General features: G+C 41.8%; 1 protein-coding gene across 1 annotated transcript in view; it reads right to left on the bottom strand.

Annotated features, from left to right (window-relative positions):
• AK8 (adenylate kinase 8) overlaps positions 1 to 23761 on the bottom strand; it is a gene marked incomplete at both ends in the record, with an annotated part of 64224 nt that overhangs the window by 21944 nt on the left and 18519 nt on the right. Inside the window, 5 exons of the mRNA XM_084219855.1 lie at positions 3769 to 3910; positions 16534 to 16623; positions 18912 to 19043; positions 21756 to 21956; positions 22656 to 22727. Coding sequence (XP_084075981.1) covers positions 3769 to 3910; positions 16534 to 16623; positions 18912 to 19043; positions 21756 to 21956; positions 22656 to 22727 — 637 coding nt within the window. The remainder of the gene's footprint in view (positions 1 to 3768; positions 3911 to 16533; positions 16624 to 18911; positions 19044 to 21755; positions 21957 to 22655; positions 22728 to 23761) is intronic.

Consider the following 23761-nt stretch of genomic DNA (forward strand, 5'->3'; position numbering starts at 1 on the left):
GGGAACACAGCCACATCATTTTGAAGACCAAATAAAACCCTGCTGGAAAGCTTGCACTGGAGAAGCTGTTGCTGTTTATTTTCTCTGCTGGGAAAGAAACAACTTTAATTTTGGAAAAATGGGTATTAGAAATATATTATGGATGTATTGTTAGGCCAATCCTTTGGCTCAGCCCTCCCCTGCCCAGCTTTGTCTGTTCACTTGTATTATTTGTAATGTAATTAATCAGCACTGAAAAGCAAAAGAACTGACCCTGGACTCAGATCAGAGGGACAAAGCCAAGGAAAGAATGGAGGGGGAAGTGGCAATCCCAGAGGAGGCAGCAGCAGAGCCTTTGGCACTGATGGGGGGGGCTTGAGGAGAGCTCCAACACAAACCTGCCTCCAACTTTGAGACAGAAATCTTGAGTTAAAGGCTCTCTTTAGATCTCTGCTGAGTTTGAACCCACTCAGCTGAGGTTTTTGGCACTTTGTACATTTTTGGTGTATTTTCAGTGAAAGAGACAATGTTTAGTTACCACAGTGCACAGAAGATGTTCTGCCAAAATCTATCCCAGTAACATCTGATAATAATATCAGCAATTATGAGTGATGGAGTTAAGATCAAAATAAAAATGTTTATCATATCCACCTCTAGTACACAGTGCTGCCCTCAAATGCAGTTCTGGGTGTTCCACCTGGAATGCTCAGTGAGGGGAGAGAACAGGATGATCAAAAGAGTGAAATGAGTGAAATGATTTCTAGGGAAAAAAAAAGGATAAACAGATCAAGGTTCTTTGTCTGGGAAAAAAGGTGACTGAAGGGCAAACACAAGAGGCTTAGAAAATCAGGAGTATTGGAAGACATGACCAGGGAATCTCTGCAACTGCTTCTCAAGAGAAGAAATGCACCTGGGAAAAATGATGAAGTATTTTGATATGACACCCATTGAAATGAGAAACTCCTTTCCACGTGATTTGGTGGCCCAAAGGTTTAAAAGGAGATTATAAACTCAAGGAAAAGGGGTGATTAGTCTAGAAGATCCTCTGGCTCAGGGAATCCTTACATTTCTGATTGCCTCAAGCTGGCCCAGCAGAGGAAGGATCAGGAACCAGCTGAAGGTGACAACCAGAGATTCACAACACAACCCTGCTGCTGAATCTTGTTTTAACTTCGAGTTTGAGAGAGAGCAAAAAGGATAAAAAAACACCTTGGTGGATATTACACTGAGCTTTCAGTAGAACCACCCATGGCTATATGATACATTTATTTTTGTTGCTAAAACCCTCGTTGGGGTGAGGAAGTGAAGCCAGTGCTTTGTGTGAGTGGCTCAGAGCTCCAGCAGCCACCCTGTGGCTGTGGATGCCGCTCAGGTGGTTAAATGGCATTAAATGGTTAAATCTTCCAGTCCCAGTTGAGAGGCCATTAACAGATCCAGCTCCTTATTTGCCCTGGAGGCTGCCCCGGTTCAATGCCAGCAGGATCCTGTCCACTTAGGCAGGAGCTGCTTCACAGGGGGAGCTCAGAGCAGCTCCCTCCTCTCTGGGCTCTTTGGGAGACAGGGCTCGCAGCTTTTTCCTGTGCCAGTCCACCAGCAAAGCCTCATTCTGCTGCAAATTCTAATTTAAAGAACCCCCTGCTTTTTCAGTGAAAACTGAATTATTTTCCTTTTTGTTCCAGAGCAGTTCTTTGGATGTTGTAGCTGATGCTGTATCAGGGTTTTGTTGGGTTTTTTTTTATTATTACATTTTAACAAACTTTATAGCCCATTTTGTTTGTTTTCAAATAACTTTATTTTCTTTCTTTTCTACCATCAATTACTAGGTTTGTTTTTCTTTCTATAAGATGGAGGAGTCAGGAGACTGATCCTGCTCAATGCTGTATAATTTAGTATTATGTGTGGTAGCTTTATGAGGTGGGAGTCAGATAAAACATAGTATTTGAACACTAACCATTTATTAGCTCTAAGGAATAGATTTGTGACTTGACAAGCAGACAATAACTCTGTGTTCTGATCAGCCAAAGAGGTCTACTCTGAGTTCAAAAAGCAGAGTAACATTCTCTTTCACAAATAATTTTGTTTACTGATGTGACTAGATTTTAATAATAAACTTGATATATATGTAAATTTATTTTAATCTAATTTCATCAACTGAGCCCTCCTAAAAATGAGACTTTGTAGATTGTTCTGTGTCTGATTTATAGATTTCTGCATCCTATTCCCAGATTGATTCCAAGGCTATAATTCTATCAGGTTTTTCTCCTGATGTCAGAAACACCACCTCTGCAGATAGTGTTTTATAACTAGCATCACAACTGAAACTGAATTACTGCCCTGCTATCCTGTGCTGCAATGTGTCCTTTTGTTTATAATCACCCTCTCTCCCTCACATCCCTTCCACTTCAGCTTCATGGAAAATATCAGCTCTGAGATCAATCAGGGAGCTCCATGCCTATTTCTGTCCCTCACTTCAAGCCCTGTAGAAAACAGGGACCAAACTCCAAACTCGGATGTGAACGTGCAGAGCTCTTTAAAGTGAAGGGAGGCTGAGCAAATGGATCAGTGCTCTGAATTTCCACCCATCCACTTCTATAATGAGTTGCTCTTCCTGCCTTGATGAGGTCTCAATCCTGTGAAGGAGCACATGGGGCACACTCCAGAATTCCCACTGATCTCAGGGACTCTGAGTGCTCAGGGATTCTGCACCTTCCTTCTAAAAGCACAAGAAGAATCATCTGTGGGAGATTATGTCTCACTGAGTCCAACACAAGTTTGGAGGTTCCTTCTCCATTTTTTACCATGTAATGGGTTCCTGTTTAAGATGCACAAAGTCTTACTTTGGATAAATAAAGTTACTGCAGTTTTCACACACTTTCCTTACCAAACCCTGATGGATGTAGAGCTCCCTCCCTCTGCACCCCTCTCTATTCTCTCTCTACTCACCCCCAACCTTTCCCACCCTTCTCCTACCCCTGTACAGGAGGGAATCCAAGGCAATCACACAGGGAGAGTAACTTTGCCAAATTAAACACTGATGTGGGTAATGCATCTCTCCTACCACTGCTTTTCAGATAAGAACATCTTCCTTGGAAGCAGAAAGATCACAAATTTCCAGTGTTTGCCTTTGGAACGGCCACTGTGCCAGCCAGGGGGATGGACAGAGCCAGGAGGGCCTGGGAAGGGAAGGGAAAAGCCTCTCAGCTTTGATGAGTGCACCAGCACTTTAAATCCTCACCTTTGGACCAGCTGTGAAAAGTAACTCTTATTTTATTTGCTTGGCACTCATAACAGTTCTCTTTGGATGCTGATGTCTCTCATATTACATTTCTGAACAATTCATTATAGCTCAAATAAAATGTAATTCTCATGTTGTTTTTAATTATTTCACAAAACCCAAAAGTCTCATAATGAGCTCCTTGCAATACCAATATATTTCCATGGTATTATGTCAATGCTGAAGAAAGAAGATGTAGATCCCCCCTCCTGCTGCAAATAAAATACATCTTCTCATATAATCCAAACTTTAATCCATTTCTTATGGTTTGGCTTTGGAGGCAACTCAAACAAATAACCAGAACAACAAACCCCTTCTCTCTCCCACAGTTTGGCCATCTGGAGCATTTGTCAGCCAGGCTCTATTTCCTCCTCTCCAGGAGCAGGACCCCTTTCCTCTCTAAGGAAACCAAAACTGAGATGCAGCAGCACAAACCATGTCAACAAAGATCTGTTTCTTTCCACAGACAAACCTTTCCTACCCACAGTGGCGTGATGGCTGGACTTGTCCCTTACCTGTTGGGGTTAATCTGTGCTTTCTGCAGCTGCTGGCCCTGCTCCACATCCCTGGGGAAGCCAGAGAGCACCCAGCCATTGCTCAGGCAGTCCAGGGCGCTCAGGCGTTCCGTCAGCAGCTTCAGGACAAGGTGGTCTGGCACTGCAGAGGAGGAAAAAGGTGACATTTATTCTGTCTGCTGAGTCTGCAGTGAAGGGAGATGCTCACAAGCCCTTCTGGAGCCAAACCAAACTGTTAATCCCATTTAGGACTGACTGGCATTGGGCATTGTTGGCTTCTGCATGTCTATTGTCATGGAGCCCCCAAACTCACAAGGAACCAAAGCAAAGGATTTGGTAAAACCTGGTGCCCACATCATTTTGTAATGTCCTTTTTTCTCTCAGCCACGCTGGACTGGTGGCACAGTGACACGTGTGACACAATCTTATCAAAATGCAAAAACAATAACCTGAGCTGTGGAAAAGAAATCCTGAGACAGGAAAGGAATTTCTGAGCATTCTGGATTGAACTCTGCAGGTGATATTGGTTCTGCCACAACAGTCTATGTGTGCTACTGCTCCAATTTACCCAAAGGCTTGAAGATCTTATAACTGAAAATAATTTTCAAAATTAATTTCAACAGCCTTAACTACTGCATTGATGAACCCCTAATTTTAGAGCTAAAAGCTCTTTTTCCTCTATTATTATTTTTCTTTAGGGCAAGAGAGAACATCAGCAAGAAACTGACTGGCATTTTAAAATTCTGTTTAGTAGGACATAGTGGTAAGGAAGTACCCTGCACATTTTCACTAGAGTCCTTATAAAGTAAAATGCTTCAATTAAGATACTTAAACTTTGGGGCTTTTTTTTTCTTTTTTTTTGGGGTGGGGGAGGAAGGAGTGGGCTCAGAATTAAATTATAAAGTTCAATGAGAGTGACTTCAAATTTTCCAACGACTGCTGTCCTGTCTTGGGCTCAGTGTCAAATCACCCCAAAGAAAGGACAGCAAAATCACCTGGAGCTGCTTCTCAAAGCAGCAGCCAAACCAATTCCCAAGCAGCAGGAGAGCCCCTTCCCTCTATCTGTCTGACACACCAGTGCCTCCACTGAAAACAAGAGAGAAATTGCTACATAAATCCCCTTCATGGCAGGTTGATGTTTTGATGCTCACCCTGCCATCACATCTGCATACAAAAATACAACAACAAGTGCTTGTAGGAGAGTGTATGTGTCAGATTTCTAGCACTGCACTTCTCTTCAGGACAAGCTGACAGCAATCTGCCTGGATTTTAGCAGAGTGAATTATTAGCAGTGCACAGTTCCACCCCAGGAACAAGCAGGTTTTAAACTGCAATAATAGAATCCATTTGCTACTGGAATTTAACATTGTGCCTCTATCACGAAATTCATGGCTTCTCCTTTAAATAATCAAATTACTGAGTTTACAGAACTGCACTCAGGATTCAATGTACCAGCAAAAAGAGAGGAAAACCTCAGGGAATTAATTAGGAAACAGATTAGTGTATTAATTGAGGATATCCACTTCACATTATAAAAGAACAAGTTAAAGAGAGTAATGTTCTCCATCTGCTGAAAGGAGAAATAAAAAGGAATGGAATAAACCCACCCACCTGACAAAGAGCAAAATGACAATGCAAAAACTGGGTATTCTGTTAAAAATGGGATTCATAAAATTAACTGCAACAATAGCACAGCAGCAGGAAGGAATTCTATCAGATGGAAGCTTCTTCCCTGTCCAAGACTGAGCTGCAGGCAGGCAGGGCAGGGAGAGCAGGAGAATTTCAGTTGCCTCTTTCCAGGGCAGTTGTCCCCCCACACTCCAGCTTACAAGAATTAATACAAACCCAACACATCCTAGCAGGAATAAAGAGAAACAAACCAACCCAAAATTTGTCCTTCCCAAAAATGCATTCCATACAAAGGGCAGTGGAATTTTCCCATAGTCCAGAATTTCTGGCTGCAGCACTAAACTTTCTTCATGTGTGTTATTTTATGACAATTCCTGCTGGAATCATTGACTTGGATTTACAGAGATGTCAGCTGACATGATTTTATTTTTTCATTTCAGAATGCTGAAAACAGATTTGCAAGGAATTGGAATGAGTAAAACTGCAGTAGGATTCTGGCAGAGCTGACATCCCTGTCAGCTGAGCAGGGACCAGGGCAGAGGCTGCAAGGACCAGAAATGGCACAGAAAGATGGATCTCCTGTGCTGCTGAGCTTCCTGCAGATCCTGGGAGATTCCCCAGTTCCACATTGCTTCCAGCCTTCACATGGGAAGGAGAAACACTGCAGCCTAGGAGGAAATGGAACAATTGTGGCGGGAACCTGGGGCATCCCTGGGTCTGAGCACTTCCCACAGGCCTCCTGTGAGCCCTGGCGACCAAAATCCTCCACTGTGGTCACTACTTTGGAACAAAACTGAAGCAATCACACAAGGGGGAAAAAACCCAAGATGCAGAGACAATGAATGAATAGTTTATGTAATGGCATGCCAGGTTTGGGGTGCTCTGAGGGATGCTGGGGACACCTGACCCATCTCTCCCTTCAGCCAGGAGTGACTGCAAGACATCAGCAGCACCATGTACACATATACATCACTGAATAATATAGATGCTTACATATTTTCTGTGCCTCCCTCTAAAGCTTGATGGTGAGAAATAAAACATAAACAAGTCAGACAGCAAGCTCTGCTCTCCTCTTGATTAGCAAACATACCTATCACTTCAACACAATGGGGGAACAGAGCTTGTTTGCTGCTTGGTGGCATTACAAAGTACATCAGCTGCCCTTGAACAGGAACAGTCACACTTAAAACAGCTGCATTAAAACTGTAAAACATCTTCCACAGACCAGAGGGAAGGAAAAAAAAAAAAAGAGAGAGAGAAAAAAAAATCAGTATTATTCTTATTTTGTAGTACAGACAGAGTAGGTAATGAAGAACTCTGCAGTACAGAATTCCTTTTCACTCATGTGGAACTGTCTCTGGAATGCAAGGCAAATTAATAACCTGTAATTGGAGGGGCACACAGCCTGTGAGGAACTAGCCAGAGGTCTCCTGGTCTTAAGCACATAACCCAATGGGCATATAGCAAAGTAAAATATAGAGATTTCCTGATGAGACAGTCAATCTACATGTTTTAAGGAGATTATGAAGCACAAGAGCTTTGAATAATCAATTCCTTTTCAACATAAGCTTGTGTGAGTTTCCAACTCTGAAAGTTGGGGGAATGAGACTCGAGAGAGATTTTACTTTATCATTAGAGAAGTCCAAAGGTAAGTTTCTTGTAAAAATTACAATGTGCTGCTGCAAAGAGATATCCAGACTAGATAAGGTGGGAGCACATCTCTATTAGAGAGAGAAATTGAGGCACAGGAGTAAAACTCACCCCCCAGAAGTAAAGCTGCAGAGGCACTGAGCTGCAGTGACTCCAGCTGAGGACCACAGCAAACCCCAGGCAGGGAAGAGCAACAGAATGAGGCCAAAGCAGCTCCAGATGGAAATGTAATTTGTCTGTGCCTACACCAACCCACACTCGGTGTCTCCTTTATCTCCCAGCCTGTTTCACCACGTTAATGATCAAGACTACACCCCTGAATTGGCAGCTGTGGATCTGAGAAGTGATTTAATCATTTCAGGGGTTTGATCAGGCAGGGGACAAGGTTGAAAGTGCTGCTGCTCGTGCTGGAGCTGCTGTGTTGGACGCCCAGAGATTTTCCATCTCCAGGGCCGTAAATCAGCACCTTCCAGCAGAACATTTAAAAAATAAATTTACTTCTCAGAGCTTCAAAGGTTTTCCCAGGTAAAAAGCACCTTTTTTTCAGGTGCTTCTCATGAGAAGTATGTCCTCCTGAAGCTCACAGGAGTGTGGCCTATTAGCTCTTCCCCAATCCGTGGATCTGCAGGACTAACAGAAACCCGGATCAGGCAATCAGTTACAAAATCAGGCAATCAGTTACAAAATCACACCATCTGCTCCAGACAAAAGTAATAGAACATTAAAGGCACAGTCTGAAAGGGGGAAAACACCACTTGAGAGATTACAGGGCAATGTTCTCCAATAACTTCAATGCTGTCAGTGCTCCAAGCTATACAATTATCATATTTAAATTGATACCTCCTCTGTGTATTTCCCTTTAAAACAGACTTTTGAAGGGTATCAGCTCGCTTCTCCAAACCCATAAAACCTCAATTCTAAGTACAGCATAAATGCATTTACAGAGCCAAATTCTGTCAGCTTTGTGCTCTAAAAGGTCCTTTTGACAATACTGCCCATCTATGCTTTATCTTGCTTATAGAGATTTTTTTTAGCAAGGTCTGAAGACTTTCACAGTTAATTCAGATGCCTGAGGCTTGATCCCAGTAGTTGACAGGTAACATCTTGTCCTGAGTACAAGCTACTGCCAAATGCTACTTTCCTGGATTGTCCACGAAACCCCAAATTTAGCAAAGCATGAGATTTCCTTATTTTATTGCTCTAGAAACTCTGGATGATTCACAACCAGTAATTCCCTTTTTCTACTCTGTTTTCTTGCCCACGTCAAAGTGCTGAGCGATGCTATCGATTGAGATTGCATAAATTGGTTTTTAATGTGTTCGAGAATGATTTTGCAGTGATTTACCATGGCGTGGGCTGACCGATAATTTCGGCTGTTCCTCCGAGGGTGAGGACGGGCAGGGCTGCGCGCAGCCGGCCCCGGTACCGTGCCCAAGCGCAAGCACCGGGCCGAGCGCGCTGCAGCGGCACCGGCCGGAGAGCGCCGGGGTTCGCCTCGCCGCAGTCGGGAGAGGGGAGGATCGGCTCCTCCGGGCATTCTCCGGGGGAAAAGTCCCGGGAGGCTCCGACCCCACCACCCCGAGGGTCCTCGGGAGAACAGGGGGGCTCCGGCCCCCACACCCGCCGGGGTCCCGGGTGGTCTCCGCCTCTGCGCACCCGGCGGGGTCTCAGCCCCGCGGTCCCGCAGGATCCCGGAATGATTCCGGGATGATCCCGGGGGTGTCAGCCCCGCAGGTTCCCGGTGCTCCCGGGATGATCCCGGGTCTGTCCCGGGGGGGTCTCAGCTCCATGGTTCCGGGGCAGTCCCGGGAGTCTCAGCCCCCGTAGGATCCCAGTACTGCCGGGATGGTCCCAGTGGTCTCCGGGCTCTCAGCCCCGCAGGATCCCGGGATGGTCCCGGCGGTCCCGGGGCTCTCAGCCCCGCAGGATCCCGGGATGGTCCCGGCGGTCCCGGGGCTCTCAGCCCCGCAGGATCCCGGGATGGTCCCGGTGCTCTCAGCCCCGCAGGATCCCAATGCTCCCTGGATGGTCCCGGCGGTCCCGGGGCTCTCAGCCCCGCAGGATCCCGGGATGGTCCCGGCGGTCCCGGGGCTCTCAGCCCCGCAGGATCCCGGGATGGTCCCGGCGGTCCCGGGGCTCTCAGCCCCGCAGGATCCCGGGATGGTCCCGGTGCTCCCGGGATGGTCCCGGCGGTCCCGGCGCTCCCAGCCCGGCCCGTTGGCCGTTCTCTGTCGCCACCCCGCGGTCACGGCGGGCAGCGCAGCCGGTCCCGCCCCGCGGGCAGCAGCGGCCGCGGCGCCGCCGAAATGTCGGGAAAAATTGGGAATTCGGGGAAAACGCGCCCGCTCCGGACGCTGCTGAGGCCTCCTGAAGCCCCGGCAGCGCCGGGCTGGCACGGAAGCACTGGAAGCATCTCCGGTTCTGTCGGGATTGAAGAAGGGACGGCAAACACCGGCACCGCCGCGGGTTCGCAGCGCTGCGAGCACAAGGCGGGCGGTGATCGAACCATCAAAGGGAGCATTCCTACAGAAATCCCGTCTCACTCGCTCGTGTGACACTGCTGAGAAGGGCTTCTGCAAGAATTGGAGTGATTCTTTTAATACAGTAAAACAAATAATGTGATAAAATATTTAATTTCCGCCTCTAATGTATTTTTGGTTGTTAGCATATATTAGAACTAGTCGTTCCTTGATTTTAATTTTTGCTTTTTTAGGTTTTTGGTAATTTAAAGTAGGAATTTACTGTATTAAAGTGGAAATGATACTATTTCTAAAGCAGGTACAATCCCAAATTATCAATAGTATATAATCATAAACAAATGGATATTTTTATTTCTTTTTACCCCTTTTGTTTTTACAGACAGACTACAGTTACACAGAGAACAGGCACACTTCAAACCCATTGAACTCCTCATTTCCATTATCAACCAAGTTCCTATTTCCTCCTTATTTCTAAAATCTCAGCTCTGCCGAAGAACATGGTGCAGAATTTGACCTACAAACCCTTCTTGACAGTGATAATATTTTAAAAAAGGAATAAATTGGTCTGATAAATGGTGAAAACCATTGTGGCTTTTTACACCAAATCCTGCTTCCCATGGGGTGAGAAGGGAGTGTGCTCCTGAAGGGGCTCCTCATCCCTGCCAGGGCTGCCTGCTGAGTGGGGTGGATCCTGCCCTGTGCTGTGTCCCCCCTCTCCTGACACCTCCCAGCCACATTAAAGGGACATTTAAAAATATAAAAGGATGCACAAAAGCTGTTTCATCTTTTCCTTGTCAGGCTGGTCCACGCAGCAGCCTGGTTCTGTTTGTATCACACCCCGTGAAACAGAGCCAAACCCAGGGTTTTATGTTAAACTCCAAAATAAGGGGGATGCTGACAACATGCAATGTGCTTTTCCTTCTGGCTTTTGTAGAAAGGTTCCTATGATATCTCCACCTCAACCTGAAAACCACACAGAATTCAGGTGAGCAGCACTTTGGTGAGGAGAAAGTGCTGCAAGGAAAGCAAAGGAAAGGAACCCCCACTTCCCTAAATTTTAAAGAATAACTGTCAGCAATGAAGATCAATATAAATATAAAAGATTAATACTCCACATTTATATTGTACTTTGCTGTTTAAATGCCCCTGACAACCACGAGGCCCCAAATGGCCAAGGGCCACATCTTCACTCAAATCCATGAGGGTTTGTGGCACAAATATTGGAATATTGATCCTCCAGCAACAGCAGGAATGGTGAATATCACTGCAAAACCATTTTATAGAGGCAGGATCATATCCATGAACTGACTGATTGTCACAATTGCTCCAGAAAACAAGTCCACTCCTCTCTTTAATCAAATCCCATTTATTTTGCCTGATCTGGTTTTTTGGGGTGGATTTTTTGGTTGCTTTGTTTTTACTCCTAAGTGGAGTGGCCTTTAAAAATATCTTTGTAGACCAATGCTCACTCCAGCTCTGCCAGACAGAAACACCAATCTGGATTGTGGAATAAAGAAAAATACATTCTAGATTTTCAAATAAAGGAAAAGGGAATTCTGATTTATCATCTTGTAGTGATTCAACACATGAAAAAGTAAAAGGGAAGAGAATTACAACCTACTGCCTATATGTCTGCATTTAAAACTTTCTATTCTACAAGCTTGCATCTCATATAAAAATATGGCCACCTAAAAGAGAAAATAAAAAAAATAAATTTTATTATCTTCTCTTGACCACCAATTTTCTCCTAGTAGGAAAAAAGACTGCTACCTATTTTCCATAAAAAAACCTTTGTAGCAGTCCCAGAGGAAAAGTCAAAAGTTTGACTTGAAAAACGGAGCTACTTCAAAAGCATTGTCAAACAGAGGTGAAGGTTTCTTAAAAATGCATAAATTAAAGTGTGGTGTATTCATAAATATCTCTGTAACTTTACACAGTTTATTTGTGAGCAAGGAGCACATTTAGGGGAGCTACAGAATTGCTGGAAAACTAACTTAAATAAAGTAGAAAATCGATTTGTTTATTAGCTCCTGTTTGGACTCTGTGTGTGTGCATGTGTGTGAAAAATGAAAGAAAAATGGAGAGTTTTTTTTCAATAATAAAAAGGGAGTTGCACTGCAGGGCCCCTAAAGCTTGTGAAAAATTAAACTCGACGGATTCAAACTGTCCTATTTCCACTTCAAAAGAGAAGAGGCACTGAGCTCTTCCCAACTTATCTTCAAACGCCCAGCACCCTAGAAAGTTTCTTTAAAAAAAATAAAGTCTCTAGCTCCCCCAAGCACTGTACCCGTTACTGTAGCTGCTGTCTCTCCCTCTTCTAATTATACCCATGTGAGTCTATTAATCAACTTGTAAATTATTTAGAGAGCCATGCGCTGTCTTCAGCCAGTACAAACACACTGCATGCAAAGGCTTGCTGAAAACCAATGGAGCTCCCAAAGGGTCTGTGCAATGTTCAGACAGCTTGCAGCTCTCCACTACAGCACTCTTAAAAACAAGAAATAAAACTGAGCTTACCCCCTCAGATATCGAGATTTACTCGTCCTTTCAACTGGGAAACTCTCGGTGAGTTTTTAACAAAGAGGAGCTGCTCTATTGTCAAATCTGTGTTTCAGGCTCAGTGATGAGAATATTAATTTGATGTCAAAATAAAAAATAAAAAAATAAAACCAAAAACAAACCCACCCTCAACAGAGCAAAGTGTTTTCAGTGAGGCTGTGATCACAATCACCAGGGGACCCCCAAATTTCAGAGGCTGCACCAAAAGGCACCCCTTTAAAACCACTGCAATTTAAAATAAGGGGAGATCTGTATTTGTACAAGTAATGGGTTTTATTAGAAAACAGGAGAAATTAGGGAATTCCAGATTTTACCCCCTACGTGCAGACTGCCATTGGGGACAGCTTCAGATATTACAACTTAAAAAAAAAATACAAAAAGGGAGAGGAAAAAACCAACACAGATTGTGTGTGTGTTCAACTCTAACAGGCTGCAAACAGTGCAACGTTATGGGTGTTCCATGAATCAGTTCTCTTACCTCCTGAATCTTCATTTTGGTGGGAAAAAACCCAATCACCCAAACTAATAGCAGTTCTCCCAGCTGAAAAACAGAATCTTACTGGTTTGGGAGTGGTTCTTTCCTTTATGCTGCTTTCCTGTCATCTCACTTTTCTTGGCTCTGTTTATTACAGCCTCACAAACAGATATAATAATTAGCAGGGATCACTCCATGCTATTTCACCACAAAAACTGGACAGAATGACACGCAGATCCCAACTGACTGATGACCTTCCCCATCTTTGTGATGCCCCCAAAATGCTTCTGTGCTTGTCCTTTCATTAACACAGTGCAAACACCAGGGATATTTAGGTGGGGAAATAAAAAAAAAATCTTTCTGCTTTTTTTTGCTCTCCCAGGGTATCAAATTCTGACAGACATCTTTAAGATGGTGAACAAAGATCATGCAGATGGAACTTTTAATTAATGTTTGTCCATGTTTTCAGTGAGACATATCCAGCCCTCCTCAGAACTGGAGCAACCTGAGGACAGGAATTCTGTTTAAAGTTCTCCTTCAGGTCTGTGGGGAGGGTCAAATCTAAGGAACTGTCTCCTCAGAACATTTCAGAATGTTCTGAAATGTCATCAAACCAAATAAATTAATTTATGGCACCTGTCTTGCTGCCTGTGGGAGGGCTCTGGCCACTGCACTCACCTCTTACTCCACTTCTTCCCAGGCTGCCCAAGCAAATGGTGAGTGCTGAATTTAGCATTATTGACCAGAAGATTGGTCTCAGACTCCAATTGGTGATTTTCTGCCCAGGGTATAGTTAATAATAATTATCCAGTACTCAGTGAGACTACAACATCCTAAAGGAACAGTGTCTGCATTTCAGACTGGTTGTCCAAGCACAGCTCAGTGTTTATGACAGGCAGAAAGGTGTCAGGTTACTGAACTTATCACCAAAAGTGCATTTTTCAATATCTAGTGTGCACCTATTGTAGACTAGAATGTCCTGGGAATTAAAAAAAATTAATGGGCTCAAAAATATCCATGCTGCCTTCATTAGGTAAAATAAATCACTGAGGATTTTGACAAAAAGCAGGTCTTTATGAGACAGCAAACATCAGAAAATACAGACAATGGCAATACTGGGTTGCCTTTTGGGGTGAATAACAGAATTATCTGGGCTGTCCCTGAAATACATGCTACAGGAAAAACAGCACAAAGAATGTGGATGGATCCTAAAGCCATGAAGAATGTGGGTTAGCCAAGCAGAGCTGGAGCAGAACAGGCAGTGGGCAGCCTCAAAAACTCAATAATGAGTCAGCTGCGAACAGGCAGGGCTTTGAGCCTCCTTACAGCACCACACCACGCCCTGCTGGCACATCCTAAATGACCGATTGTGTGCAATCAGGGCTGTCCACAAGGAGGGAAACACGCTGAGATCAGTCCCCCGGGGCAGCATTTTAAGAATATATGAGACATGTCCTCAAGATTTTATGGCACTGCTTTCCTTTTGACAAGTAATGATTTGAGAACAACATTTTGCCTTTGGTTCCCCTGCTCTGTGGAATGTCACTTGCAGGATTCCCCACCCCCAGGAACAGCTGAGCCTCTCAACAACCAGGAATGTTGAAGTTCCAATCGCTTTTCCACTTCCAACACTGTCTGCTATTGGCTAAACTGAGTTTTTTTGCAAGTGAGATTTTCTGGAAACTGACTGCAGTCAATCATAGCAGCAGAATTTCCCCCCTGTTTTAACCTGGGCTGCAGCAAGAGAGCAAAGATGCAAAGATTCTTTGCCCACCTTTCCTGTTCAGTACCCTGTGGTATTCCATTTTCTCCAAGCCTCTTGTGAGGGCAGTAATGAATTCTTGTTAGTGTTTACTAATGTAAATTCATTCTTTGTTATCCCTGGGAGAGGAGGATTAGCAAAATGACAGAACTTATTATTTCTGGTTTTGTTGGATGATATTTATCTTTATTCAGCCCTTAATTTTGTGCTGTGTCCCACCAAATAAAATATATATGTGCATATCAGCAAATCTAAGGGAGAATTTTTAGCATAATGCACAGAAATATAGTTATGATCCCTATTAATATTCACAAGTGTTGTATAGCTTTATCTGTGCAAGCTGTATTAAAAAAATTAATCTAAATCTGAAATAATTCCTAATTTGGAGGAAGAAAGGAATTACAACTTCAATTTCATTTTCCTGAAATGAAAGCAGCTCCCTTGGACTAAGGATGTGCATATTTTTAGGACTGGCTAAAAATTATGACCTGTGCAATTATTTTGCTCTACTGGGAATGCATCTCCTTTAAGGAACTTTAATGGTTAAGATGAAGTTTATAAAACACACAAAGAACATTTTAGTAAAGGAAGCTCTTAAAGGAGCTATCTTGGAATAAACAGATCATCCAAACTCCCATCTCAGCCATAACTGAAATTTAGAGAGTGAGGTATTTACAATCCTCCTCTCCACAGAGAGGAGCAGACTGTGAAATTACAGCGTGCACACAAGATTCTGAAATTAATGGACACCACAAAAGTCAGGGCTAGAGCTTTAAAGGATCTGCATGTGAGAGTTAAACTGCACTCAAAAGCAGCCACATTCAGGTCAAAAAGGAAGGAATTGTTGCCACACCTGGAGACCTCAGATCCACTGCACCCCATAATACTCTGAGATCTCCTGCCTTGGAGTTAAATGCTCATTCTGGGTATCTCAAACTCAGAAAATCCTCTCCTAGATCTCTGTGCCAGTTCCAGAGGACCCAAATTTCCCCTGTCAGGCTGCAGAGATCCCTGCTGTCCATCCCCATGGCCCCCAGAGCAGCTCCCACTCCCAGCAGCGTGGTGGCTGGGTTAGGGATAAATGCAATCCATGCCCTGGAGATGGAGCTCAGAGCTAAAATCCATTTCCCTGTGGCTAGGTGAAGTGCCTGACAGAGGGATGGCACCCCCAAAGCTTGGAAAAGTCCTGAATCTCTGGGTTTGCTACCAAGGGAACCTTGATTTAACCTCAGTTAATTTTAAAGGTTTGTGTTTCAGAACTGTCTAATTCAGCCTCAGAATTAAGCTATTGTCCAAAAAACAAAGGAGATTTTCAAGCTTTTCACCTTACCAAATACATTTCTTTGCTGAAAATAAAGGACAGCAAAGATTTCTCTTTGCTCTGGGGGGCTTTGTTCAAAATTCCATTAATACTGAAGTTTAACTGAGATTTCCCCATTTCAGCACAATTGTCTCCTGGTGTTTGTACCACTGGAAACCATTTGGGCTGTTGCCAGGAACAGCACTGAAAGTTCCTCTTCCAGGCCATTGCAATTCGGCAAAATAAACATTCTTCCACCCTCCTGCAACATGACTTCTCCTCTTTAATTACAGATATTCTCTGATTTCTAACACCCACCACACACAGACAGCAGGACAACTGGAACAGACAGACAGGTTTAAGCTGCTGCCCTCAGGAGCTCACAGTATTTATGATTTATCTGAAATCCCTGCAGAAACTTCCAAAAGCAAAGTACATCCAGCATTTGTCATGGCAGTCCCCCCACACAAGCAAAAGTGCTGATAGAAATGAAGTACAAAGAAACTTTAGGTTTAAAATATTTACATGAAAGTGGAGGAAACTCTGGTAGCATTCTAAAATCCAACACAGTATTATTGTGCTTTGAAAGCAGTTTGACACAACAGTGTGCTTTAAAAACAGTCTGAGCTGATACCAGAATTTTAATTTAGATTGAATTAGAGATTAAAACATGGAATTCAGATTTCAAAATGCGCACAAGAAATCTGAATTTTGCTGGAACGGTGAGGATACAAAAATCCCCTTGGAAATCCAACTTCTCTTACAGAGCCCTACAAATCCCATAGAATAAATGGAATTAATTGATTTTCAGGCTACTCTGATTAGAATCTGACCAACAAAAACTCGCTCACCATTTTGTTTTTGCTACAAATTTGTAACTACAGTGTAATGAGACAACAATGTGCCCTACCTGGGTATCCACTGTCAATGTAAGGCTTAACGAGTTCTCCAAGTTTTGTGTTGTCTGCAACAGCTTCCTTTAGCAGTTGCCCACAGCAAACTAACAGGAAGGAAGAACAAAAAAGACACAAGGTTAAATTTTAAAAAGGAGGCAACAAAGAAAAGAAAAGAAAAGAACCCAGAAGCTGCATACTGGAATAAGGTCACTGAATAAAATAAAAGTTGTATGGTTTTTTGAGTTTGTTTGTTAGGGTTTTGTTGGGTTTTTTTGGCCAAGCAGAGTGAAAAGCAAGGAGAGCGAGGAGATGGAATGAAAAAAAAAAAAAAGAATATATTTGGCAAAGAACATATTAAAAATGGAGAGAATGATATTAATCAAATATATTTCTGAAATAACAACTCAAGGGATTGCTGGTGGCTTTCACTTTTTATAAACTTGTAATTACTGAATAAAGTTCCAGCTGCTGAACAGCCCCTGAACCACTCTGCTGGAGGTGCAGCACAATGCTCAGCTCAGGAAGGGCCTCCCTGGATCACTTCATGATCAGGAAAGGATTACATTTAAAAAACTGTGCTAATGCAATATTATCCTTGATTTCAAGCACACACAGAACACCAGGAGATGCAGATTTCAGGTCTGAGCCAGGACAGCTGTACATGAAATATTCCTGGTTTGGCCTTGGAGAGCACTGGCTGCCCAGGTGAGGGAGAGAACCAAGACATGGAGAGGTCACACAGCAGCAGAAATCCTGGTTACAACTCCAGTTTGGTAAAAAACATTAGCTCTAGGTCCCCCTGGAGATTATTCAATTAATAATCCTAAATTGATTCCTTTCTTCCTGGAATCAATAGCACTGACAGGCACTGCCTTTGATGGGAGAAGATGGAGCCCTTTAATCAGTTTATTGCTGTTAATCACACTGCCAGGCCAACAGGAGTGAGAACCCCCCCAGCAGTGCTCCTGGGACAAAGCTGAGAAAATTCAATGTTTAAGGGACAATTTGAACAGTCACCACTTGTCCTGGAGAAGCAAATTCAAATTCATAATAAATAGTGTAAAAAACACAACAGAAACTCAGTGCACAGCCCCAAATTTAAGACACCTAATGAGTACACACCTAAATTCAATCCAATTCATGAGACTATTTAAATATAGATTTAAATTTTTGAGCCTGAGCTTCAAGCCCAATAGCCTAATAGAAATTAAGTGTATGCTGAATATTACTCTGAAAATGATGGTCTTCCAGCTCTGTATTAAATACATAATTCTTCTAATATTTGGGTTACAGAATACTTAAAATAAAATTCACCATATGGGTAAAGCACTGGTGATGATTTTTAATAAAAAGACTTGCAACTCTCTCATATCATATTGTAGTTACTTTAGAAAAAGAAATGCAAATTTTGACCCAGATGGAACACTATGAAACCTGAAGTTTTAGAAAAAAAGTTTAAAAAAAATTTAAAAGGACAATAATTTTTATTACATTCAAGCATGATTTGTTTTCTTCATGCCAATTACACAATTAATAAAAATACAGCTTTGAATAAATATACAAATATTTAGTTTTTCACATAATATTTTAAAATACAGCAATGGCACAATAACTGACAGCAGAAATATTCTATCAAACCTGCCTTCTGCTTAACTAACATGATGTGACTAATCAGCAAATTTTACAACTACCAGACATTTGTTCAAAATAATTTATGACCCCTCCACTGTTAGAAGACACTAAGAACATGGAAAATACTGCACTGATCCTATCACCAACCTGCACTTTTATATATACATAAAATATATTATATATATATATAAACATATTAGATTTATATACATATATGATATCTATATAATATGTTTTATTGATATTTTAGTGCTAATCATGAACAAGTCTTATGCAGAACTTTTTGGACTTCCTTTACAGAAGAAAGATGATGCACTTTTAACTAATTCCTTCATTTTCTCACACATTACTTGAGCTGTGCAGAGCCTGAGACCTCACTAAAGTTCAGAGTGAATTCTATTTTAAAAGTGCCCCAATTTTGGTCAGAGAGCTGAAACTGAAATCATTCATGATCCACTGATCCACAGAAGAATTCAGAGCACTGCAGGAGTCTAACAATAGAAAAATACAGATGTAAAGGGTATAAAAAGTGATGAAATGATGACTAAAAAAACCTTAGAGGTGGTTTGTCACAGCATATATACTTGGTTCACATTTCTTCATTCAAATACTTCTCACTTCCCTCAAAAAATTGACATCCCCAGCAATGGACAAAAAGTGACATTTTATAAGCAAGTAAAAAGGACAGACAGCAAAAGATAAATGATCAAAAAGAGAGAAAGGGGGGATTGAGCAAAGTGCATGTTTATTGAGAACTTACTGTTGACAACATCATATTTCTGAGCTATTAGTGCTGCCTGCAGGCTCTTCCCACTGCCTGGGGGGCCAAAAAAGAGAATCCTGGGTGTGAAGGGGGCAGCAGATCTGTGCCTGGTCTGGACAAAGGCAAGAGCTACAACGGGGGAGAAAGGCAAAAAATAAATTTATTTTTTCTTTAAAAAAAATAAATATCACCATTCATTAACTACTCTCTTCTTAAAGGTAAAAAATTAACCCATTTATTTAAATATATATATATAATAATTGATTAACTACTCTCTTCTTTCAAAAAAAATGTTGATCGTGGTTTATTTTATCACTGAAACATCCAGACTCTGCACCCAAAATCAGGACACTGATATAAAAGTGTCCTGTCAGCAATTTACCCTGAGAGGCATTTTAGAAACCTCACTATCATTGCACTCCTCTGTCTTTCATCAGTGCCTGTCAAACCATTTTAAAGAGCAGATTCAATTAATAATTGCTCTCTTACCGTGTTGTTTTTAGCAGAAGTAATTTTTGCTTGATAGCTACAATTTTACCATGCAAATTATAGAGGGCTGTAATTACATTTAATACTTTCTGCAGTTTCTGAACAAATATTTAAGTGTAAAAACTTGGGATGTTAAATTAATGACATTTATCCAGCTGTGTGTGATTAAGACTCCTAATTACAATATTCTAGACTTGTAGCACAGTGTGTCATGACACTGCTCAGCCTTGACAACACAGAGCTGAGTGTGGATGTTTTATTCTTTCACCCATCCTTTTTGTGTAACTTGTAAAGAATATTTGAGCTTCTTTGCCTGATTCCACTCATTTGCTGGACACCATCCCTCTAAATTTTGCTTCAAGCAGGAAATAGCACCTTCAGGTCAACCTGCAGGTTTGGAAAGACCAGGGGACACGTGAAGCATCATCAGCACTGCCACGTTACAGAGACCTGGGCTTGGTTACAATCCCAAAGGAGAACCTGAGAGATCCCCAAGAAGCCAAGAGCTGTCCCAGCACTGGCAGTGAGGACAAACTGGGATTGTATTTGGACACAGCTGTGCCCATTTGATGGCTGGGAATGCCAGAGAAGGGAGCAGCTCCAGCTTTTGGTTTTTCCAGGGATCAGGCAAATGCCAAAGCTAAACTTTCTGGCACTGATCCCCCCTGCCAGGGTTGGCCATGAGCAGCAAGGACACATCTGCACGGGCTCAGATTCCCCTGGGATTGCAGTGGACTCAATAAAGGTGAGCCCAGGGGAGCTGCAGCATCTCTCAGTTTTTGTGAGACCTTCAGTTCCAACAAAAGACTCTCTAAAGAGTCCTTGTAATAAACAAAGAATTTTAGGCTAAGGAATAGGACAAGCTTAAACCTGACTGTTTGTATGAGTCATAAGCTATATTAAAAAGCACAAAAGGACTGGTGGGGAACACCCTGAGGATCAGCATTTTAGGAGTTTTAGTTGTCAAAACATTGCTCTGTACCAACAATTTTTCAGGGAACCCTCCCTTAGATGCTTTGGTATGATTAGAAAATATTTACTAATAAAGAAACACTTCCAGCAAACTCCAATTTCTACATAAAGTATGGAGAACTAAAAGTGCAGCCCCGTGAGATTGTATCCATCCCTTCCTGCAGAGCTGCCCAACTGCACTGGCTGTCATTCCCACATCAGCAACTGCATTCAGTCCACATCATTTCATAATTGTGTGAAACAAACCACAATACTGCTCATTTTTATGAGAGCTCTTCTTTTTTTAATTTTTTTTTTTTTAACACTCTAGCTGGGACAATAAAAATCTAAACAAAAAACCTGGAAAATCCTACTAGAAAATAGTGTTTGCTGCATGGAACCCTGAGTATCAGCTACCCAAGCAGTGCTCCAGTTATTCTGAACATTTTCCACAACCCAGTGTATTGAAAAGCACAAACATTACAGGCAAAGCACCCTGCTTACAAATGATGCCTAATTTGCAGTAAATAACCAAGTTAATTAGGAGTAATGATCCCCTAGACAGTCTCCACATCTAATTATTCTTTAAAAAAAATCTGGCTGCTTGATGCACTGCAGAAAAAAGATCTAGAGAGGATTTTTTCATTCCAGTTTTCAATTTATCTCACTACATTATTAATTAATAATAATTAATATTCAGGCACTCACATTTTTATTTACAATTCAAGGCATGAATTCTTTATGAATGATGATATGAACTTTTAAATTTAATTAAGTAATTTAGAGGTAATTAATGTGGAAATTCAGAATATAAACTTCCTACTTGTTTATCTTAAAAGTGCAGCACTTGTTATTAAAAAAAAAGACCTTTTTGAGATGCAAAATTACTGGGATATAAGAGATCATCTGCAGACTGACAGCTACAAAGTGCATCAATTGGTCTTTCTGGCAGTTTCCTTATTCTCTTCTAGAAGGATCAACATTAAAAGTCAGATTGCATTACAGTCAAGCACAGGCAAACAAGAACTGATGAACAGGAAAGCTCCCAGCACAAACAGCTTTTAAACAATGAGATGTTCCCAGCTTTGAACTACTCCTCCTTGTTGCTCTCAGACTTTGGAAGGCACTGGCCCTTTGGGAGATCAACAATTGAGCCACAGGGCTCCCTTTTAGAAGAGACACTCACAGAAATGATGGTGACATTTGCTTACTGAGTCAGCTCTTCCTTGGAGCAGCCTGAGCTGAGAGTTTCCAGTTATCTGCACTTACTCCAGTAAAATCATCACCAGCACAGCTCAGCTGGGAGCCATCTGTGCTGCCTAATCCTACAAAGTGACCCCAAGAGCCAGGAACTGGCCCTCAAACGGGACCTGCTCCGCTTGCCACAAAGCACAAATTTACCCTGGGACAGAACATCCACGGAGGGCTGGTCTGCATTGATGGATTTCAGAACTTTCTGGTAGATGTGGAAAATCTCAGGGAAGTTTCTGTGATATTCCAGCAGCTTCTTGGACACCTCCTGCTCAGAGAGATCTTCTGGTTTCACCAACCTCTGCTGCACCAGGGGGTCACTTGGCCAGTCAAAGGTTGTGTGGAAAACCTCTGGAGGGAACATAGTTAAGAGCTAAGAGCATGAATTAACAGATCTGTAATTAAGAATGTGTCTCTTAATTCCACTCCTCAGAACTAAGAGCATGAATTAACAGGACTCTAATTAAGAATGTCCCTCTTAATTCTACTCCTCAGAACTAAGAGCATGAATTAATAGGTCTCTAATTAAGAATGTCCCTCTTAATTCCACTCCTCAAAATATCCAACCTGATTTTTTTATTGAGCAATGGCAGGATTTTATCCTGTGATGGATGATTGATGATAAAACTCAACAGACAATACAGAGCTGAGTCTATTTGAGAGTTTATTTTATTTAATAGAAATGCTTTTATTTAACCTAATGGAAATTATTTTATTTACCCTAAAAGCATCCCTGCACCTCAGAAACAAAGCAGGACCTAGCAGAGATGATTAACTCATATGGACAGATCTAACCTTTAAATATTCTGTACTGCCATAGTCCAGTTTGCAGGCTCAATCCTGAGCTTTTTATTTCCCTGTATTTTATTGGAAAATAATGCAATATCAACAAATACCATTTCCAAACAGCTGAAATTTATAATTACAAATTCCTACTAGTTCTTAAAGGGATCCCATTTAAATTTTTACCCCATCAGTAGTACTACAACATTTCTGAGACCAAGCAAGACTGCAGTCTGCAGGGGAGGTCAGGAACAAACAATACTGCACCTTGTGTGAGAGGATCCAGCCTTTTCCCACCACTCCTCTCAATCAGCACAGTGTCTGGGGCATAGAGCATAACTAGGCAACAAAAAGGAAAAAAAGAGGGGGAAAAAAAAAGTGCAGCTCTTGTTAATAATTTGCTTTATTCCCTGTAACTGTTCAGATGTATCCTAATATTAAAGGTGGCTGAATTTATCTTGAGCACATTTCATTTCCCAGCATTCTCCCTGCAAATATTTTACTCCACTTTTAATCAGAATTTTGCTTCACCTACTAAACAATACAGTGGGATAAAATATCCATGAATCTAGTACCCATGGGCACTAACTGTCCCTGTTATCCAAAAAACATCACCAGCAGCAATAAAAAACTGTCTCTGGAGCCTCAGACAGAAGTTCCCACTGAGCACTCGAGACTGATTCTCTCCTACACCACAAACATTACCTTTCAACCAGGTTCCTTGCTGGTGAGACCAGTGAAACTGATTTTTTTTTACATAGAACCTCGCAGAAAAGTGTTCAAACCTGATTAGAAAGCATCAAAAGAGGAAGAACCTGTCAGTTCCCTGGGTTGCTTTTGGCTAATCATCCTTGCAGTTAAACACTGTAATTTAATTACTATTTTCAGTGCATTTGATTACAGGTTTCAAACAAGTTCTTTTCATGACTTTCTTCTTTGTATTAAATGGCTTTTTCAGGCACTTTTCTCCCTATTAAGGTACTCACACAGAGTAAATCTCATCTCCTCTCAATCTTCTTTTTGATTAACTAGACAGACTGAGCTGTAAGATTCTCATTCAGGTCTTGGTGGCACAGATATAATTGTGAGCAAAACTCAACTTCAGATGTTATTAGGTATATTAAAAATACATGCAAGTACTAGACATTAAACATTTTTGCCTAACTCTACTGCAGTGATTCTGAGTTCTTCATTAACAGTTGAATATCACCCAAATCAAATCCAAAGTGACAATTCATCAAGTTGGATAAATTCTGTTCACTGGCAAGCTCTGCATTTATCATTTCACACTGCATTCCACACAATTGCAGTAATATTTTATATTCTATAAAATTAGCTATAATTTGGGACAAGTTGCTTCTCCTGTATGGCAA

Source organism: Fringilla coelebs (assembly GCF_963513975.1).
Source record: "Fringilla coelebs genome assembly, chromosome: 21".
Classification (NCBI taxonomy): Eukaryota; Metazoa; Chordata; class Aves; order Passeriformes; family Fringillidae; genus Fringilla; species Fringilla coelebs.